Source organism: Mirounga leonina, unplaced genomic scaffold (assembly GCF_011800145.1).
Source record: "Mirounga leonina isolate KUSES-001 unplaced genomic scaffold, KU_Mleo_1.0 Mir_82, whole genome shotgun sequence".
Classification (NCBI taxonomy): domain Eukaryota; kingdom Metazoa; phylum Chordata; class Mammalia; order Carnivora; family Phocidae; genus Mirounga; species Mirounga leonina.
Window position 1 is genome coordinate 33,070,577 of NW_023270825.1, and position 18,982 is coordinate 33,089,558.

The 18,982-nt window shown below is 40.5% G+C and overlaps 1 protein-coding gene and 1 pseudogene across 1 annotated transcript; both read right to left on the bottom strand.

The window, feature by feature from the left end:
• Nucleotides 1-6,206: 6,206 nt before the first annotated feature.
• On the bottom strand, nucleotides 6,207-7,536 carry LOC118002235 (annotated as a pseudogene).
• A 374-nt stretch (nucleotides 7,537-7,910) lies between these two features.
• Nucleotides 7,911-18,188, bottom strand: FAM71D (family with sequence similarity 71 member D). The gene is made up of 5 exons (XM_034993019.1): nucleotides 16,754-18,188; nucleotides 14,065-14,264; nucleotides 12,808-13,345; nucleotides 9,504-9,751; nucleotides 7,911-7,947 (listed from the first exon to the last, which is right to left on the bottom strand). The coding sequence occupies exons 1-5, from the start codon at nucleotides 16,910-16,912 to the stop codon at nucleotides 7,911-7,913; spliced, it is 1,182 nt and encodes a 393-aa protein (XP_034848910.1). The 5' UTR covers nucleotides 16,913-18,188.
• Between the last annotated feature and the right edge of the window lie 794 nt (nucleotides 18,189-18,982).

Here is an 18,982-nt window from a genome sequence, read left to right on the forward strand (position 1 = left end):
ATCCTTACAGTTTTTAGTATTTAGAAAGCTATTACAAGCTAATCTAATGAGGATTTTTTTAGGATAGTGAGACTATTCTGTGTGTAATAGTGGGTACATGTCACTGCATGTGTCAAAACCCAGAGAACTGTGCAACATAAAGAGTGAATCTTAAACTAGGAACTATAGTTAATGATTGTATCAATGTTGTTTATTATCAATGTATCAATGTTGTTTATTAATTGTAACAAATATGCCACACTAATGCAAGGTGTTAATAATAGGGAAAACTGGAGGTAGGGGAGGTAGGTAAGGAGGTGGCAGAGGGGTGGGTATATGGAGCTCTATGTACTAGTTGCTCAATTTTCTGTAAATCTAAAACTATACTTTAAAAAAAGTAAAGCCTATTACTTTTATAAAGTTTTTTTTTTAATGCACTAAAGGCTAATCTCATGCTTTAGGGCATTTATTATGTGCAAAAGGGCAAGGAAAGAAGAAGGTGAAATGACGTAAACAGTTAACTTCGTGAGATTTTGAATCATGGTGTTTCTGAAGCCTCAGATAAGGGCAGGTCATAGAATTGGAGACATATGGATGAAACAAAACAGAAGGAAGACATCACAGTGATCAGGCCTGATCAGTTATTATTTAGAATACATTGCTAAATTGAATGGGTTCATTTTTTATCTTGTTTTTTAGACATCTTATGCTTTTCTGTGAAAGCCATACTCATGTGTGGTAGCGAAATACATTTCCTACTGAGTGGCACCTGTTTCTATCCCCTCTGTCTTATATTCCTTTCTCCTATCATTACTTGAACTGATGGTTGATATTTCCATCTCCCTTCCTTACTCTGTCTCCTGGTTTTTTCTTTGTCTTTGTCCTTCTTTCTCCTCTAACACATCAGACTGACCAATTAGCCCTTCTGGTCATTGTTTAGTTCCCCAAAAGAATTCAGTGGTTGTTACCATCAAGAAATAACAGCTCAGTGTTCTGGGGGATATTATTTCAGCTACTTCTCCACCCTCAATCCGAAGCAGGATAATTTCTTGAACATTGAACCAATTATTTATTTATTTATTTTCTTTTTTTAATCCAAATTTCAGAGCTCCTGGTCATATAGGAAAAGTTCCTGAAGAAGGCTCCCTTGAGTTTGAACTGATAGTTCTTACTCTGGCTATAAAAAGGAATACTTATTTTGGCTATGGGACCCCAGGAGAAGCCCGCATGAGAGAGTAATTCTTGCTAAACTCTCCTTTGTGTCTAGGACTGGCTTCTCATAAGGCATTGGTTCTCAGACTTGAATGTGCATTAGAACCACTTGGATGTCTATTATAACACAGAAGGCCAGAGTTTAGGATTCAGGAGGATGGGATGGGCCCAAGAATTTACATTTCTAACAAGTTCCCAGGTGATGATGCTAACCAACCACACATTGCGAATCATTGGCAAAGAAGCCCTAGATATTAATGCTTTGTTTGAGTAGACAGCCAAAAGTACTGAAATCATTATCCAGATCTACCAACACCTGGGATGTGTTGGCACTTGGATCCAGAGGCTCTAGAATTTCCAGAATTGTGGCAGTCCAGAAGCGAAAGCAAACATTGCTCTGATTTCAAGGTCTGTGGTTCTCCTAAGGATCACCCATATTCCTTTGCTTTTTTCGACCCCTCCTTAGCCAGCAAAAAAGGTTAAAAAGAAAGCCAGCTTGAGTAACTAATCCTCAGTTGCTTAAGATATTTTTTGAGTAAGAGTTTCTGGTTTTATTTTTGTTTTTTGTTTTTTTTTGAGACAGAATAGCCAACTTTCTTTTATCTACACTATTGGAAATGAATAATTAGTGACAATAGTGATCATTTACTGAGCATCTAATAAGTCTATTTCTCAGAACCCTACAACATACTCAGGTGTATTAACTGTTTCCATTCCATTCCACTCCTTTAAGGAATCTCCAGAACATACTTATATTTGACTTCACCATACGTTCTGTCATTTATTTTAGCAGTAGATTAAAATTACATACGTAACACAAATGGGACTTGATCCCTGGCAGGAGAATGTCTGAAGTCTATCCAGGACAAATGGCCTGATGCATGTTTTTGAGAAGTTTCCAGGGAGAAAGGTTCTACAACCTTCAGAAATTAGTTCTATTGTTTATTAATATCTAATCAATGATATCCATTAATTATTTTTTATTGTTTGGTTGTCTGCTATATTGTTTTACTATGTAATCAAATTTTCTTTGTGTTTAGTTACAATAATTTTCACTTTAAATCCACACAGCGAAAGAGGGAACACACGCAGGGGGAGTGGGAGGAGAAGCAGGCTTCCTGCCGAAAAGGGAGCCTGATGCAGGGCTTGATCCCAGGACCCTGAGATCATGACCTGAGCCGAAGGCAGACGCTTAACGACTGAGTCACCCAGGCACCCCTTAAATCCACTTTTTAAATTTAGCCTTAAATCTGTACTTCCTCGTACACTGAAGATGGTAATTGTCACCTATTACAGTTTTTCTCTTCAGTTTAAATAACCTCAATTTCTTTACTGCATTCAAAATATTTAATCAGTTTTATGCTTTTTCCCTCCAGTTCTCTGGGTTCAGTTTTTGGATGGTATAGTAGAAAGGTTACTTCAGAGGTATAGAATCATCTTTCTACTATATTCAGTGTAAGTCAAAACTATGTTAGATCTGTGTTCAATCTAATCTAGAATCTGTGGGCCCTCGCTCAATCCCTCCCTTTCTTCCTTCCTCCTTCCCTCCCTATTTTAATCAATTCTTTTTTTTTTTCTTTTGGAGTAATTACCAGGTGCCTGACATGTGAGCCTTTTAATATCAGCTTATTTAATCCCTGCAACAACTCTACATGGTCAGTGTTATTCCTATTTTACAAATGAGGAAACTGAGGCCTGAAGAAATTAATTTAACTTGTGCAAGAATAAAGGAAGCAGGATTTGAACCCAGGGTTGTCTGACTGCAAAGTTCATTCTCTAGCTGCTATGTCTTCCAATTAATGTATCCAATTAAAGCCTCTTAGCATCAGTTTTGATTTTAAATTATGCATGTAATCATAATAATGATTATGTACAATAAAAGTTTAATGGAAACATCTATCAATAGCTATAACAAATATTAATTCCTTTAATCACCAACTATGCCCAAACACTGTGGTTTCTTATCATCCTTTTGTAGAAATAAAATACCATTGTATATACATTTTTCAGAATTTTACTTTTCTAGCTTGCAGTTCCTATTAGTCATATAGGTCTTTTTATTGAAATTCTCTATTCTTTCCCTAATGGGGATCTGCTGTTCCACTAAATTAACATAATATTTTCTGGTTAGCTATTCTTCCACCAGTGGTTGTTTAGATCACTTTCAGGTTTGAACTATAAAACATGTGTTCAATTAAGTTATTTTCCCTTTGGAATTACTTCTTTGACACATGTTCTGTTAAGTCAAGCGGTATAATCATTTGTAGTGTGAATTGCCAAATCACTCTAGAAAGTTCCCACCATGTACAGTGACCCCATCAGTGTTATAGTTAACAGCTAATTGAAAGCCAACTGGTAATTGCTTAACTTGTATTTCTTTAATTATTAGTGAGATTCATTCCTCATTAAGTGTTTGTCTTCTGGAGTAAATTTCCTAATCATAACCTTAACCCATTTGTTAACTGGATCCTTTACAAATTCCCATCAGCTTATCTATATATGGGAGGCAAAACCATTATAGATTATCTAGTTATTATTATTCTCTTCCTGTTGTACTGTTATGTATTTATTTACCTAAAATGATTTGGGGGCACAGATATTTATAATTGATATACAATCAATCAGCCTGGAACTCTGTTCCCCAAGATCTCTGCCCTTCCTCAGAGAAGCTGTCCCTGACCACTATAAGATATCCTTCCTCCTCCTCAAATCCCTGTTTCTATTCTGTTACTCTATTTTTGTTTTTATCACAGTACATTCCAGCTGGAATAATGAATTTTATTTGTGTATTATCTATATCCTCCACTAGAATGAAACCGCCTCTAACTTATTTTCACAGCCGTATCCCCACACCTAGCACATAGAAAGTGCTCAGTGAATATTATGGAATGAATGAATCAAACTTTGCCATTGAAAATTTCTTCTGTCGCTTCGAAGGAGGAGAAATGGTCTTTCTTATGTAACTGAGGCAATTCAACCATCCCATTTTCTTCTAGTTTATTTTAGTTTTAAAATATTTGACTCTCTTCCTATCTGAAATTTTTTTTTGTGGTACAACATATATCTTTGACCAACATATTCTAGACTTTTGCTTTTTTTTATGTTTCTTTTGAACCTTTATCAGTTTGAATCTCTTTTACTATCTTAATTTCTATATCCTAAGCTTTTTACTGGTGTTTCTGATAGCCATTTAATTATAATATGGCTTAAGATTTTATACAGCTGAGTCCCTCTAGACATTTTCCAGCCCCAATGGTTTCCTTGAGATTCTTACCCTATTTTTTCCACATACTTTCTATAATTGTACAATTTCTATGAGATATACTGAGATAATTGGTACTGGATTAAATTTCTAAATTAATTTAGGCCTTATCATCTCTGTTGTCTTAAATATACCTGCCCAGATAGAGAGCTTAGTTTTCCTTATTGAAGTTGTCTTGTGTTTCTGCCATTAGAGTTTTATAATTCCATAGATACAGGACTCTTATCACTCTCACTAAATATTTGATTTTTATTGCTTCTTTTGAAAAATACATTCTTTTTTCAGCGCATTTTTGGTTTGTTAATAAAAATCATGAAACAAACAATATTTTGTGAGTTTATCTTATAATTTGTAACCTTCCTAAAATTGTTTACAAACCAAGATGTTTGATGATTCTCAAATTTTCTAAATATGTATTTCCATTTGCAAAGAGTGATTTTTAAAAATCTCATATTTATCTATCATATTTCTTTGTTCTACTGCAATTGCTAGACTCCCTTAAATTATATCACATAGAAATATTAATAGGAACATCCTTAATTTGTTCTAAGTTTTTTGTTTTTTTGTTTTTTTTTTCTGAGGAAAAATATTTTCTTTAAAAAGGCGTTGAAGGGTACCTTCCAGGACAAGAAAACCAACCTCACGGAACTTTTGAAAATACGATTTACTTTTTTCCAAATATTACTCTAAATAGGTGTTTTACAGACAAAAGTGACTATGGGTCAAAAAATTCTACAGAAGAAAGCATTTTTGTAGACATTGGAAATAATTTTAATAAAAGAAAAAGTTCATATTTATCTAGATGTGGCTATGTTCCATAGGAAGATTTTAGCAACCAAAGTGCAAAGACAAAATGACTGTGGCTTTTCTTGCCACACAAAATATTGACAATGTCCCTTTATAGCCTACTCTTAATTGTGAACTGGGACGCCAAATAGACGGCATAGGACCTTTAGAAGTCGGGCTCCAATGGACAAGGGGACAGGAGGGTCAAGCATCAGAACGAATTCAACTGAAATACAAACTGGCTTTGACCCCAAGCAAACCAAAGTCCAGCCAGAGGCCCATTAGAGATAAATACAAGTTGTAGTATCACTTTTACAAGGTTGTGCCACTTAACACTATTACACCTAATCGATCCGAATTGAAGCTAATAAGCACACCCCCATCACTGGTTCTGTCCTCACCCTATCCATTTTTATGAAGGCTCCACGTTACAGCTGAGTTCATACTGGGGGAAGGGGACCTCCAAGTTCTCAGAAGGAGCCATCCTAAATCCTCTGTCCAACCTTTCTTTACCCTGCCCTCCCACCTCCCACCCTGAGACAAGTCAGTCTTAACCAAAGAGGTGCAGCTTCTGTCACTGTCTCATGGAAATTCGTTCTGAATAACACCAGAGAGGGATCAGTCATGAGCAGCATTTGGCTTTAAGCCAAAGGGAGGTGCCCGCCCCAGCCCCCACCCCCCCGCCCCCAGTCACAATGAATTCCATATTCTCCCTTCTACCGCTGTAAAGATCTCCCATCTAAAAGCTCCCAACAACGACAGCACAAGGTGTTGATATGACATTACTTGAGGAGAAAGAGAGGGAGATATATATAGTTTTAATAAAACCCCCAGGCCCAATTAAACTTGATGAAAAGCCTGGAGAATGCTAAAAGTAGTAATGAGTACAGGAGGCTGCAGAGCAGAGAATACAGGTGCGCCCTTCCTTGCAGCCAGGGAATGCGGGCAAGTAATAGGAGATGTGACTTCACTTGAGCATCGGAGAAGCAAAAAAGTTGCCTTGTCGTCCTAGGTTGGTGGCAGACTTGCTTTTGCTCCCAAATCTGGGCGTGTTCTTGGTGAGGGTGGAGCGCACTCTCTGCGACAGGGAACTAGATGAAGGAGTCTTGAGAAGCTGATGCTCAGGAGTGGTCACAGGCCCCAGTAAACTCACTTTAATATCTGGTGTCTGTGGTGTTGAAAAGGCATTTGAGTTTTCAATGACATGCATGGGGTCAATGTTCTCTTGTTCCACCATCATGAACTGACTCCAGTATTCCAGGGGCAGTGAAAGCAGGCGTTCTACCACCGTGGGCTGACGCTTGATGTCCTGTAACATTACCGCTGGATCTGGATTGGGCACAGCATGGGCAACTATGGTAGGCCCAAAGACTTTAGCCAGATTGGCCACATCCATTTTAGTGTTTGGGCTCTGAGCCACTCTCTGCAAGTGAATCATGAGGAAAGCTAATGTGTCTCTGTGGAGTGCTGGAACTGTCTGTCTCAGTTCTTGGCTCCAGCTGCCTATTGCTCAAGGTGGAGTCGCTATTCCAAGGTTGCAAAGTACCTGTTTTCCTTCGGCTTCTTGTCCAGTATGGCACAGTCTCGATTGTGGACACAGCTTCGATGGGCCCGCCATCATTGGGAACAGTCACTGTAGTTTTTGCAACTATGGATTCATGTCCCCTGGTCTACTGTGGAGCCAATGGAACGAGTCTTCTTTACAGGTCCAGGGGGACCATCAAGGAACTGTCGGCTACTAGAGCGCCTCTTTTCTCTCTTCTTCAGTTTGAAAGTCTTTACCAAAGAAGAATCCCAATCCAGCGATTCGGCAGTCTTGTCAAAGCTGATATCTGATAAAATGGAACCAGATTCGTCAATAGTCGACAATCTTTTGTTCCCAGCATTGCCGCTGGACGGCTGGCCTCTGTTGAGAAAAGCCAGAGCTGATCTTTGCTCCTCACTTAGCTGAATGCTGCCCGATGTGTCAACATGAGCATCTCTCGAATCAGCTGACTCTGTCTTTCCAGCTTTTCGCAGTCAGCCTCAGCTCGCGGTCTCCGTTTGATCTCGACATCCACCGGATTGCTGCGTGCTTGAGTTTAACATCCAGAGCACTACGCTCAGTCTCTGCTTTCATCAAAAGATCCTTGTACTTCCCCAGCTCGCGGTCTGTTCTCTGCCCCTTTTCGGAAATCCTCAAAGTCCTTTGCCAACTGGATGAATTGGAGTTCATTTCCTTCACTGAGAATCTCCCCCCGGCGTGCAAGCTGCTCAAACAGATTCCGCAAATTCAGCATCGTCGTATCCATCTGTTCCCGCAGCCTCTAGCGCCCACCTGGCCGGGTCCGCCTGGCCGCACTTGGGCCGCCTTCCTCTTACTTCCCTCCGCACCTCCAATTTGTTCTAAGTTTTAAGTAGCACACTTCTAGAATTTCTTCATTAAAAACAATGTTGGCTCTGGTTTAGAATAAATATTCTTTACTATGCTAAAGGAGAACTCTTCTGCATTTTGTGGCTCTTTATCAAGAATATCAAAGTCTCTCAAATGTATTTAAGGCATCCACGATTTTTTTCTGCTTTTCTTTGAAATAACAATGACATATTGACAGTTTCCTTAATTTTATATTAAGCTCGCTACATTTTGCCTGCTAAGATTCTATGAATTTAACATTTATTGTCTTAAGTAGGATTAATCAAGAATTTTCTTTCTTGTGTTGTCTTTCAGGCTTTATAATCCAGACAAATTATTTACTTCAAAAAATTAGGAGAACATAACATAATTTTTTTATTATTTAAAAGAAAACTTTACATTAAATAGAGGTAATTCTTAGTATCTAAAACACTGTCCAGTAAAAGTCACAGCTATGTTTTTTTTCTTTTATGGGAGCTCTTGGATAAATTTTTTCTGTGATCTCAAGTGCCAATGTTCTCTTGCATTTTTGTTAAAGTCATTTATTTAACTTAGGGTTTCAAAGTTATTAAAGAAAAGTTGTATATAATCTTTCTCAATAACATTTTACTATTGTTCTTATTAGTTGATGATGACATTTTAAATTTCTAATTTTATTATTTATTTATTTATTTTAAGGATTTTATTTATTTATTTGAGAGAGAGAAACAGAGTGAGAGAAAGCACAAGCAGGGAAGAGAGGGAGAAGCAGGCTCTCTGCTCAGCAGGGAGCCTGATGCAGGGCTCAATCCCAGGACCTTGGGATCATGACCTGAGCCAAAGGCAAGACGCTTAACTGACTGAGCCACCCAGGCGTCCCTAATTTTATCATTTTTTAAAAAAAATTTGTCCAGTGGTTTGCCTGTTTTGTCATTCTTTTTGAAGAACTCCGTAGCACTTCAAATTACTTATAATCTTTTTCATTTCTTTCTTTTTTTTGGTTTTTGTTTTCTCCTGCTTGTTTTTTTATATTTAAAAAGATTTTAGACATAATTCATTACATTCCCTATTTCACTCTTGCTCAAGTAAGCATTTAAAATTCTACATGTTTCTCTGGTTTCTTTTTAGGTGTTATTTTGAAATGGTTGGATTAACTTTTATCTTTAGAATACAGCAGTGCTCTCTCACATTCAGCTTGCACTTGAGTATTAAAATGATGAAAACAGGGGCTCAGTCAGTTGGGCTCAGTCAGTGGCTCAGTCGGTTGGCCGCCCAGCACTTGATTTTGGCTTCAGTCATGATCTCAGGGTCGTGAGATGGAGTCCTGTGAGTCAGGCTCTGTGCTCAGCTGGGAGCCTGCTCCAGGATTCTCTCTCTCTCCCCCTCTCCTTCTGTCCCTCCCGCTGCTTGCACTCTCTATTTAAAATATTAAATAAATAAATCTTTAAAAAGAATAAATAAAATTATGAAAAAATTTTTTCAGATTATGAAGTTGTTTGTTGGAAATGTAGAAAAGCATAAGAAATATGTAGAGAAGAACATGGAGAGAAGTACAAAGATAAAAGGAAGAGCATCCATAAGTCACTCTGGGAGATGAGTGCCTTAACTCCAAAACGTGGACACCCTGATTTTATCCTATATTCTTTAGCACACACAGCTGATGCCAGGTAGTCTAGAATGTGAGCTGCATGGTGTGAGAAGTTGACAGGAAAATAAAAATTAGATGAGGTTAAACCAAATGTGGATAATCAAGAGTTGACTATGTCATCATTCATTGTAGCTATAGCTGAGAATCTTCAGCAACAAATGCTACAGTGGCAGAGACTTGAGAGCATATACTTACTTACATTATTCCCCGTCTCAGCACCCCTGGAGTTTCCCTGCCTCACATACCTGGATTCCTCAGCCTCGAGAGCTGTGCTTTTAAATTCAGTTGTCCTTATTTCAGAGGATCTGGCACACATCCCTTTGAATGAACTTGTCTCACTTTCTTCTTGAGTCAAGGTAGTATGAAAACATTGTTCACCTTGGAAAGTCAATGTTACGTTTGAGATGGTGACATGTTTTGAGGGTTCTCTGAGCTCGTTCTTAGTTTTTGCATCTCGTAGACACCCAGACTTCAGAGTGTTTCCTAGTCTTTCCTTTGAAAATAATAAACAGCAGCAAATCAGGTAACAGAAGAACCTCACACAGAAATAGATGATTTATGGAGCAAAAATATCTAATACAGTAATCATTTCATTCGTATCTACTGAGTTCCCTCAAGTACACAGGCGCAATGTTGAGGGAATAAGGCTTGGGTGTTGTGTGGAGGCTGATAGTCTGGGACCTGACACAGCACATTCAGAAGCTCATGTGGCCAGGTACACCACTGTCCGTCCGCTTACACCAGAAAATTAGCACTTAATTATAGCATTTCCTTTTTCTGAATTGTCAGGGCAAGGAAGGTTGTCTAGAAATACCTTGCCACTTCCTCCCCAATCTGATGTTGCTCTTAATTTAAAAGTATCTAATAGGTGAGGGGCGCCTGGGTGGCTCAGTCGGTTAGGCGTCCAACTCTTGATTTCAGCTCAGGTCATGATCTCAGAGTCTTGGGATCAAGCCCTGTGTCAGGCTCCACACTCAGCGGGGAGTCTGCTTCTCTCCCTTTCTCTCCCTCACTCTCTGCCCCTCCCCCTGCTTACGCATGCTCTCTCTCTCCTTCAAATAAATAATAAATCGTAAAAAAAAAGAGTATCTAATAGGTGACATGAGTTAGGAGGTTCACACTAAGACAAAAGAGGTCGTTTTTCAAGAGACTTAGAACCTATACCTAAAACTAATACCATAAAATCTTTACCTGTTCTTCTAATTTCCTGGATTCTATTAATGGACCACCTCTCCTAGCCACTCACTGCCTTCCTCAGAATCTGTCCCAGGCCTCTGAGCAATTGATCAGCTGGTTCTAAACACTGTGTCTCTCTACTGTCCTCTCACATCTGCGCATTCCTCCCATAGCCACCACCTCATCCACCACCTCTATTAACTTCCCTGGAAAATAATACGGTCCCCTCCTACTTAAGGAAAAAACTCTTTTTTTTCCGTCAGTGAATGTAACACATAATTTACATATTTATTATAGAATATTTAGAAGATCCTTTAAGATATAAAGTGAAAGGGAGAAAATTACTGCTTGCTTGGGGCCACTGGCAAGAAATAACTACTCCTATGGCACATTTCATTCAGGCTTTTTGTCTTTTTATTTATTTTCTATGTGTCTGCTTTGTGACAACATTTCAGTTCTATATCCTACATTGTTCACTTGACAATTTATTAAAAGCATTTTCCTCATGTCATTAAAAATTGTGTGTAAAGGGGCGCCTGGATGGCTCAGTCGTTAAGCGTCTGCCTTCGGCTCAGGTCATGATCCCGGGGTCCTGGGATCAATCCCTGCATCGGGTTTCCTGCTTGGCGGGGAGTCTGCTTCTCCCTCTCCCACTCCCCCTGCTTGTGTTCCCTCTCTCACTGTGTCTCTGTCAAATAAATAAAATCTTAAAAAAAAAAATTGTGTGTAAAACTGCTTGAATTTTTTTGGATTTAAAATTATTTTTATTGTAGGAAACAGAAAATTCAGAAAAGTGTGAAAAGGAAAACATTAATTGCCTATAATTCCACAATCTAGAAATAAACTGCTGCTAATAATATGACTTTTCCCCCTCCTATTGCTTGTGAGCATATAAATGTATTTTTATATAATAGGGATCGTATTTCATTTTTCACTCAACTTTTTTGAATCATGAAAATTTCTCCAGGTAAAGAAAATTTTTTCCAACAATTTTAATAACTACAGAGTAGTCTTTCACTTAACAAATATTTACTGACTGTCTATGATCTTGTCAGATGCGATGATCACTCCTGAAAAAGATTAATACAGCACCTGCCCTTCATGGATTTGTATCAGTTTAGTGATTCTCCTGTGGTGGATGTTTAGGTTCCTTCCAAATTTTCATTATTTCATTTTGACAAACATGGTATAGATTTGGTATAATTAACATCTTTACAGCTAAATCTTCATTCTTATTTCTGACTAATTCCTTAAGGAAGATTCCTAGAAATGGAATCACTGAGTCAAAGGGTATAAACATTTTTAGGCCCTTGATTCATAATGATTTCAAGAAAGTTTGGGCCAATTCTTATCTCTACCATGAATCTATATGAATCCCAAGTTGACCACACCTTTACTAACATTGACTATTTTTATTCTTTCAATTAACAGTTTTATAGGTTTTTTTTCTAAGTTTGCATTCCTTTGATTACTAGTGAGGTTTAACTTTCTCCAGTGTATTTATTGGCAGTTTTCTTCTTCTGTAAAATGTCTATCCTTGCCCTTTATGATTTTTCTATCATGGGCCCCATGGAGGTTTTCCAGCAGTAGGTCCTCAAACTTATGCCTTTATCTACAATCGATGCTACCATCAGATTAATCTTTCTAAAAACACAGTTCCTTCACTCCCTCACACAGAGGGTTTTTATGGTTAAAGTTTGCCCAAAGAGCAATGTCCACGCTTCTTGATTTGGCATTCAAGGTTTGCAAACAACTTTCCAAAACTATATCCTAATATTTTCCACATATATTATGCTCCAGCCAAACTGAACTAAACTTTCTTGGATACGGTTGTGTTTTTCCACTTACTAGCCTTTTCTAAAGCCACTCACTTCTTTTGGCACTTTATTTTTCTATATCCACCCTCACTTTTACCCATTGAAATTTCACCCCATCCTTCAATGTAGTGCATACTTTTATACACATTTAAACCTTAAAATAGCCGTTATGTGACATTAATATCCTTATTTTGGAGACGGGGAAACTCATGCAGCTCATGCAGCTCCAGTGGTTTGGCCAAACAGCTATGCAGCAGGGCAAGAGTCCAACCCAGGTCTTCTGACCCTGGTCCTGAAGTTCCTTCCATCCCACCATAGCTTTCTGACACTGGGTTAAATTTGATGGTAAGGATAGTCCCTGCCTCGTTCAGGATACATCCTACAACTCCTTTATACCAGGGCTCAGGGCTAATATCCCATTATTAAAATTAGGTTACTCAGAGCACATTCCATAGCATTTTGATAACCAGTGTCAAGGAGCTAACCAAGAAGAGTGATCTTGGTTATCACTCTTGTTCTTGATTATTAAAGAATGAAAGTCTGCCATGTCGCTTACCTTTTCCTCTTGCTTGGCCCTTAGTATGTCATCATTTTCAAACACCACCGTGACCTCTGAGCAGTTTGGGACGTCACAGAGGTCTGTGACTTCCGTGACTTCTGTGACAATATTTATATCTGGGGCCTCTCTGACCTCATTTTCTGGAACATCTGTGACATCGGTGATGTCGGTGACATCATCTGTGAAATCTGAGAAATCAGTGCTTTCTGCAGTATGTACGGGGTTTGAACATGTGCACAGGGGTGGGCTCTGTAGAGCTGTGAACGCTGCAATATCCATGATGTCCCTCGAGCCTGTGATGTCTGTGCTATTTGTGATTTCTGAGAGGCTTGAGACTTCTGACAGTTTGGAAGCTTTGGCTTTCTCGTCATTCAAGAGGGAGATGAGTTCCACCCACTGACAAAAGAGGGTGTCCTGTTTACACGCCGGGGCGCAGAGCTGTAGGTAGTAGGCTCGACCACTCACCAGCTTTACTTTGAGGCGCATATTCTCAGCATCGTGCACAGAAAGAGTCACAAACTGCAGAGGAAGAAACCTGAAAACCAACACAAATGTCGTCTGAAGGCCTGACTGGAGACCTAAAAAAAGGCCTTTCCTTCTCTGTTGTATAGCAGTTTGCTGAGTGAGATGCAGGACAACAGGCTTGTTTCCCAGACAGGCCCAGGCTGGGGCAGGCGTGGGGTTGGGCGGTACCTTCTTGTGGCCACCATGTTCCCAGATCTGGCCCTTAGCTTTTGAGGCTCAAAACTTTGATTTTTAGCACATGGAACCAGGCTCCCTGGGGCCATCTCACTCAAATCATACTCCTAAGACTCTGATGAACTAAAAAAAATCAGAGTATCAACTACTTATCACGAGAGGTTGTTGGGCTTCGTTAATCCTGCAAAGTTGAGAGAAGTTGAGTGATTGCTCTAGGTCACATAGCAAGTTAGTGGCTTGAGACAAGACCAGAGCAAATTCTGATGGAAGCTGGGATGCTGGGGAAGGAAGGACCTGTTCTAGAGAGGCAGTTCATAATGGATCTTCAGTTGCTGTTACTTAGGTTTGATTTTTAAAAATTAAATACCTCTTTGACTGCTAGCTTGTCATAAGCTATTTTCCCAGACTTTAAGGACATGACTGACTGTCAGTTGTAGCAGAATGCAAGTGAGAAGCTCCCTTGGAGCAAATGCCATTGGTGTTTTTATTTTCAGCTTCTCAGGGGGTAAAGCATATTTTCTGAGAGATCCTTAGCCTCTTCCCTTTGTAACTCACCTGGTGAGCACCAGGTTCTCTGGCGAAGGAGATGTCAGGAGACTTTGAAACAGGGGTTCTGTATCTTTCTGAACTTCAGGGGTCAGATGTGCCAGAAGCATCACATTGGGGGTCTTGTGGGTTTTACTGGAAGAGCAGATGCCTACAGTCACCCAGTTGGCTCGGTTATGAAGGTAAATGGATTCACCTCTCCTGTTAACCTAAGGCAGAGAACAGGAAGAGGCGTTTTCTGCTAAAGTGCATGGCCCGGACAACTGCACTTACCTGAGCAGTGTAGGAAATAAAGTAGAAATGAACTGTGATGATGCATTTGTTCAATCACTTGCTGAAGTGAATTCCTAGAGATACCACAGTGAATGGACAGACACAGTCCCTGGGCCGTAGGGGTTCTATCAGGGAAGGTGAACATTAAACAAGTATGTCACTAACTATTATTGCAGGAAGTATTACCAAGTACAAGTTCAGGGTGCTGTGCTGTAAGGCATATAGCAGGAGACTTGATTTAAGAGGGGAGACCGGTAGTGGTGTGCTGGTAAATGTGTAACAACTATCTCTTGGAAGATATGCATATGTTTATTATTTAAAAATAATGCTATATACACAGCTTTCTTTATTTCAATTTCAGTATAGTCAATTGATGCTTACAGAAGTCTTCATTGACCTTTGTCAAACTCTTTTATCTGTAACCTTAAGAGCATAAATAATAGTAAAATGTTGTAAAATAATAGGAACAATGAGGTTTGAGTACATGAGTTTATATGATTTGATTTTTAATAATACCTGTGTTTAACAATGAACTTCCAGGTTTCCTGGACACTTACCAGTCAGCCAGCTCCAGCACACCCCAGACATAGGGTCAGAGAAATCTCCTCTGAGGAAGAGACCTCTGGCTGAGACCCGAACAATGTGGGAGTTAAACTGGCTGGGTGGACAGGAGAGATTTTCAGGCAGAAGAACAGCATATGCAAAAATCCCAAAGTCCAAGAATCTTGGCCAGTAAAATCTCTGCCAGTTGGAAGAAAAGAACACTGGAAAGTGGCCAGACAGGGATGTGAAAGAAGCCAGAGAGGGGCAACACCTGGTTTCTCAGCTGTACATTAACTCAAAAACACACAAAAAATCACTAAATATATATATATATATTATATATATATCCCGTCAGAAAGAGGTTGCAGCCCATACTATGGACCTGCCCAGAGCCATGCCTGATTAACAGAATCCAGAATCCATCTAGTACTGCCCCTGAGGGATGGTGCTCTGGCTCAGGGGCTAAATACTGATAAACCTCAACTGGTCATGGTGATTTTCATCCCCTTGCTAGTGCTTGCTTTCAGCAGGGCAATGTGGCCTAGGCCTGGCCAATGAGACACAGTGGGGGCCTCCTGGTGCCTCTGGGAAAGGTTTCTCAGTCCTCACAGAAAGGTGCTATGATGAGAGCATCTCTTCTGTTTCCGGCAACTGTCACTGTCCTGTTTGCCTGTAATGTCCTGAGGGGAGCTAACTCGAGGGTGATAGAGCACAAGAGAGGGACCTGGGTCCTTGAAGACTCCCTGCAAGTGAGCTGATGCCCTGTGGCTCTTTTACTTTGACATAACTGTTGTTCTTTTTTGTTTAAAGTCGGGTCAGGGACCTGTGGCAACTTGCTGCCAAAGACATACTAACTATGAGAGGTTGTGTATGTTGAAGGGAATAACTTACCCAATTATGATATGCGGCATGTCTGTCTATAGAGTGCTACCTACCTCCCCCAGGGTTCGTTAGAGCCTGTAAAAGGTTATTTGAAAAGAGTGTAGGAAGAAGTGTGAAAAATAAAATAGGAAGATTATTAGTAGGAAAGAAGCATATAGAAGGTAAAATCATCAAATCATGACTTATCACATGTGTTCTGGGCATTACTTAAATGTGTTCTTTAAACACCTGCCTCTGGTGTTCTGGAGGTGAGGAGGTCTCCTTCAAGCCCAAGGCATCAGGGCAGAGAACACATTTATGGAAGAAGTACCTGTTGTCTCCCCTGTCTCCCCTCTGTAGAATCAGCTGAGGAGCTGCTTGAATGGGTGTGTTTCGTGTTACACTTGGTCGTGGCCTCACTGTGCAGTTTAGGGGTATGGCCTGCAACAGTGAACTCATTTCCCCTTTAATGTTGTCTGAAGGTTTTAATGTTGAGTGTTTAGAGAAAAGCGAGAACTGCTCTCAAATGCATTGAAATGTAGTTTCATTCATAATGTAGGTATATTTTTATGAGAAGAAAACTCTTCTCCCTCACAATTTGACAATTATCTTTTAATTTCAGAACTAAGAGCTACATACCCAGTTGTGTCATAGATGTTATTCTTTAAAATGTCTTCTAAATCTAAGAAAGGAGCTATCTGAATGCTTTCCTGTGGTAGGACGTTCTGAATTTCCTGTAATCTCTTCATGTCATTTTGGGAAGATTATGATAGAATGACAATTATGATGGAGTTAGAACAGAATTCCTAGGTGAGAGTTTGCTGGGAAAATTTGAAATGAGTTTTTCCTTACCATTATAATTATTTTAGGTTGGTTAAAGTCCCAAAATTGTTCCCTTTAATTGTCTCACGCATTCCTTTATCACATTTAAAATAATTCTCCTCTTAATCTTTTCAATTTCTTTGAGAAAATTAATCACTGAAGTTATTGGAACTTAATTCAGGGCTCAACTATTATTTACCTGGATAAAATTGCTCTCTAATATGGGAGGAGATACAAAAGGGGCATACTCTCCTCCATTCAACATATTTTGAAGATCTCCTGGATCTTGGGAGGGTGGGACGGAGATGGCATCTTGCTCATTGATCCTTGTGGTAGAGTTCCTATTGTTCTTCTTCATGGTGCTTACATACAAACATTAAAAAGTCAAGGGAATGGAAACACAATGAACAGATACAGAGAAAATTTAATATAATAAATTTGCCTCATTTACTCATTAATTCAACAAATTTTATCAACATCTATGATATGCCAGGCACTGCATTGGGCATTGGTGATACATCTGAACATGATTGGTAAGATTCCTGCCCTTATGCAGCCTGGGGTGTGGGGCTGGCAACCCTAATTAATGAAGGCAGTTAGGAGAGGCCTCTTTAGGAGGTCGTGAAACACATGTGTCACATCCCCCAAACTGTCATTTTCTGTCTTTCTAATTAATGGTACCACTACACTTCCCATTATGCAGAATTCTCGAATACTTTTTTTTTTTTTTTTTTTTTGGTAAGTAGGGTATCAAAACTATACTAAACTGAGAACATCTTTTCCTGACCATTCACCCTTGACTGATGCTTAGCTCTAGGTTAACAGGTAAATAGTGGCTTTCTACCTAATCAATGACTGTTGTCTATCTCCTCCGTTCTCTCGCTCTGACTTTCTCCAGAAATTGCTTCAACAAGGAACAGGGGCTCTGCATCATTGGATTTCACCTTTTATCAGCCAGAAGTGACCGAATTCCAAGAGGGGAACAAGGCCTCAGAATGTAATTCTGTTCATATGTTCAAAAGGTCACCCCCTTCCCTCTTCACCAAGCCTATGTCAGTTAGAGGAGGGGTCCTTAACTGGCAAGCAGCTGTCCTGTGTTCCACTGGGGGCATATAGTTACACCTCAGTCCTTTCTCAGAGGCTTGTTTTCCCCTTTTGTTCAGGCTAAGTAAGTAGGTAAGTAGTGGACATGTCTTGTTGCTGTCCCAGCCAGGGTCACAGGATGCAGAGACCACAGCTACCTGACATCCTATGAGCAATGACTCTGGGCACGGGAATTCCCCATCAGACCTCCTGCTGGTGGCAACTCAGTGCCTTCCTTTAGCACATCTATGCATGAACAAATATAGGGAAAGTAAAAAGAATCAAGAAAAGCAAGCAAGTAAAATAGTTCAGTGAAGCTAAAGTGTAAAAAGAATGAGACAAAAAGAAAGAGCATTCAGGAAAAGAGAGAGAGAGAAAACCACCACCACCACCACCACCATTTAAAACATAGGGGATGAGAAATAAAAATAAAATTTATTTAGTGCTTGATATGTAGCAGGCAGCAAAGACTTTACATGGACTATCAAAAATACTATGAAGTAGCACTCTTAAGATGCTCATTTTGGGGCGGAGCAAGACGGCGGAGGAGTAGGAGACCTGGATTTCGTCTCCTCTCAGGAATTCAGCTGGATAGGGATCAAACCAATCTGAACACCTACAAACTCAACAGGAGATTGAAGAAAAGAAGAGCAACAACTCTCTCATCAGCAAAGCGACCACTTTCTGGAAGGTAGGACGTGCGGAGAAGTGACTCGGAGGCGATATTCGGGAGGATAGACGGCGGGGGAGGGGCCTCCGTCGGCCGCTTCTGGCAAGTGATAGAACCACGGAGCACAAAATCGGAACTTTTAAAAGTCTGCTCCGCTGAGGGACGTCACTCTGGTGGCTTAGCGGGGGGTGGAACCCTCCGGGACAGTGTGGTCTCAGGACCCTTGGGGTCACAGAAAGACCGGGGGTGCCTGAGTGCGGCAGAGCTCCCAGGGATCGGAGCGGGGAAGCCGGCTGCAGAGGCAGAGCCCAGGCGGGGGCTCTCAGCTCGGGGTCGCCATTGACCGTGATCCGCGGCCCAGTCGGGCCCCTGCTCCTCCAGCAGGGACCCGACAAGCGGCAGATCCGGGGAGACTCCCCTTCCTCCCCCGGGAGGAGCCGCGCGGGAGCGCACCGCAGGGATCTGCTGGGTTTGGAGACTCCAGACCGGGTCGGGTGCCAGAGATAGAGGCGCGCGGTCACAGGCCGGCTGAGCACGGAGTGTGGATGGAGATGGGGGGGCGGGAGTGACCGACTGCTTTTCTCTGGGGGCTCACTGAGGAGCGGGACCCCGAGTTCTTGGTTCCTCCGGGGCGGAGACTGGGAGGCCGCCATTTTCACTCTCCGCCTCCAAAGC

Coding starts and splice junctions, on each gene's coding strand:
- FAM71D (XM_034993019.1), bottom strand. CDS start 16,912: ATGAAGAAGAACAATAGGAACTCTACCACAAGGATCAATGAGCAAGAT. Junction 14,265..16,753: donor TAGAGAGCAATTTTATCCAG/GTAAATAATAGT, acceptor TCTCTGCCTTAG/GTTAACAGGAGAGGTGAATC. Junction 9,752..12,807: donor GGGCCAAGCAAGAGGAAAAG/GTAAGCGACATG, acceptor TTATTTTCAAAG/GAAAGACTAGGAAACACTCT.